General features: G+C 45.3%; 1 protein-coding gene across 1 annotated transcript; it reads left to right on the top strand.

Annotated features, from left to right (window-relative positions):
- Positions 1-713: 713 nt before the first annotated feature.
- On the top strand, positions 714-2,081 carry LOC115124354 (BTB/POZ domain-containing protein KCTD16-like). The gene has a single exon (XM_029653768.2). It carries the CDS (start codon positions 1,224-1,226, stop codon positions 2,079-2,081), a length of 858 nt encoding a protein of 285 aa, XP_029509628.2. The 5' UTR covers positions 714-1,223.
- Positions 2,082-2,544: the final 463 nt, after the last annotated feature.

The following is a 2,544-nucleotide window of genomic DNA, read 5'->3' as shown; positions in this document are numbered from 1 at the left end:
AGGGATGTGTAGTTTTGCATGATGTCTACTTTGATGCCAATTAACATTTTCGAATCTGAGAGTAAATAGAGACTAATATATTGATAAACGTCACCTTGTCCGAGAGAGATTTACATGGTAATCAAAACGTCACGTTAGAAAGAAGACACGAAACACAGCCCTTATTTTAAGGGTTTCTAAAATTCCATTCATGGGGAGAAACGATTGGAACCATTTATCTGTTTGACCTCTAGGTTTTATGGGTATTATGACATCTCCACTGAGGGGCTCTATGGTGTTGAAGGGACGCCCACTCACAGTCCAATCACTGTACCATAGCGCATCACAACATCCCAGCTTGAACTAGCTGCTGATAGACAATTAAGACATTATTCATCAGCATAGATCAATCTTGGGAAGCAACAAAAACGGATAGTGGGGTTATTTGTTTTTTTTCTAATTTTATCATACACAGTTTTTAATTAGTCACCTGATATGTTTCAGCATATGGAAATCCCCAAATTAAATTTAAACTCAAATGTTATTATAGCCTATTAGGCTACTTTGCAGAATGTTAATATATTTTCTATGGAATGTCATTCAGAATGTAGGCTATTCTACGCTACGTCGTACGTTTTCAAACGTAATTTTCCTTTAAGATGATGATGTAAGACGTTACTCCCCATTATGTTTTTCCACGCACCGCTGGAAAAACATCATCGTAGCCGTTTTCACTCCGGTGCCTGCCTGGCCGTTATTTCTGCTCTCTTCTCTGCACGGCAATTTGGAGACATAGAGATGGGAGCGCGCTGCACCGGCGTCCGGATTCCATCTTCACTTTCAGAAAAGAACAGCACGCGCACGGCAATTTCAGCACAGTCTCTGTGGACAGCGAACGTGCCATTGATTCAGGCAGATAAAGTTACACGGGACTGTTAATATAAAACAAGGACTGGAGCTTGCCTTGCAGAATCAAAGAAGTTGGACATTTTTATCCAGAACGGACTGGAGTGCAGAGGTGATCAATTATATTTTCGATCGATTATGGAATAATGGTGATTTCACGATGATTTCACTGTAGGATTATATTAATTAATGGACTCAAAGCAATTGATGTGTGTAAAAATATGCGCGCGCTGCATGTGGGGACCGATTTAATTCAACAGAAGACATGCACATTCCATCCCATATAGAAAACTTTTTGGGAACATCTGCGCGCCACACCTTGACCGGGATTTGGTTTTATGCATGAACTAAAAATGGCACTGAGTGAGAATTGTAAAACCCAGCCGGCTAAAGAAACAGGGTCGGTGCAAAATCCGCCGTCTGATGTTATTGAACTAAACGTGGGAGGTCAGGTATACTATACTCGTCTCCATACTTTAACAAGCATCCCCAATTCCTTACTGGGACGGTTATTCTCCATCAAGAAGGGGTCCTCGTCGAACGACTTGGCGCGGGACCTCAGGGGACGTTATTTTATCGACAGAGATGGTTTTCTGTTCAGATATGTCTTGGATTATTTGAGAGATAAACAGGTCGTCCTACCGGATCACTTCCCGGAGAAAGGGAGGTTAAAACGGGAAGCAGAATACTTTGAACTGCCCAAACTGGTCAAACTGTTGGCGTCCGAGGAATCTAACATTTTTCAGGACGACCCGTTTCATAGTGATTTCGACAACGCGTCGCTAAACAGCGACCAGCGGATATATTCCTCATACTCTCTGGACGGGAGATATGGATACTTAACCGTCGGTTTCAAAGGCACGTGCGCGGCGCCGGGGGGCAAAGACAGTCAGATTAACCCCAAATCCAAAAAAGTAGTACCCAGAATCTTCATCAGCGGAAGGATCGGCCTCGCCAAAGAGGTGTTTGGAAACACCCTGAATGAGAGCCTAGACGCAGACAGGGCTGCGGACAGGTACACCTCCCGGTTCTTCCTCCGCTTCTGTCACCTGGAGCGGGCCTTTGACATGCTGTCGGAGAGCGGGTTCCACATCGTTGCCTGTAACTCGTTGCTCACCGCCTCTTCCATCAGCCATTACGCACCTGAGAAAGTCTGGTCCAACTTCACGCAGTACGTCTTCTACCGTAAGTCATAGTTTATTTCCCCCACATAAAACACTTATTTAATAGTATCGTTCACCATTTTCACCATTTTCGACCATTGTTGGCTGGATGTCCTTTTGGTGGAGGAACATTCTGGAGACACGGGAAACTGTTGAGCGTGAAAAACCCAGCAGCGTTGCAGTTCTTGACACACACCGGTTCGCCTGACACCGACTACCATACCCCCCCGCCCCCTGTTCAAAGGCTCGTAAATCATTCACCCTCTGAATGGCACACATACACATCAGAGATCAATCCCCAGCCGCCTGCATGAGGGAAGAAGACTTAGTAGCACACTGATTTAAAGCACCAGGCATCACTTCAAGTCTCAGGCAAGGTACAGACCACCCAAGCCTATTCTACAAACCTCCTCTGCCTCACACACGCACGGACGCACGCACGCATGCACTCACTCACACACACACACACACACACACACACACACACACACACACA

Source organism: Oncorhynchus nerka, linkage group LG6, assembly GCF_034236695.1.
Source record: "Oncorhynchus nerka isolate Pitt River linkage group LG6, Oner_Uvic_2.0, whole genome shotgun sequence".
Taxonomy (NCBI): Eukaryota; Metazoa; Chordata; class Actinopteri; order Salmoniformes; family Salmonidae; genus Oncorhynchus; species Oncorhynchus nerka.
The sequence above is the reverse complement of the archived record's forward strand: the minus strand, read 5'-3'. Positions and strand labels throughout refer to the sequence as shown.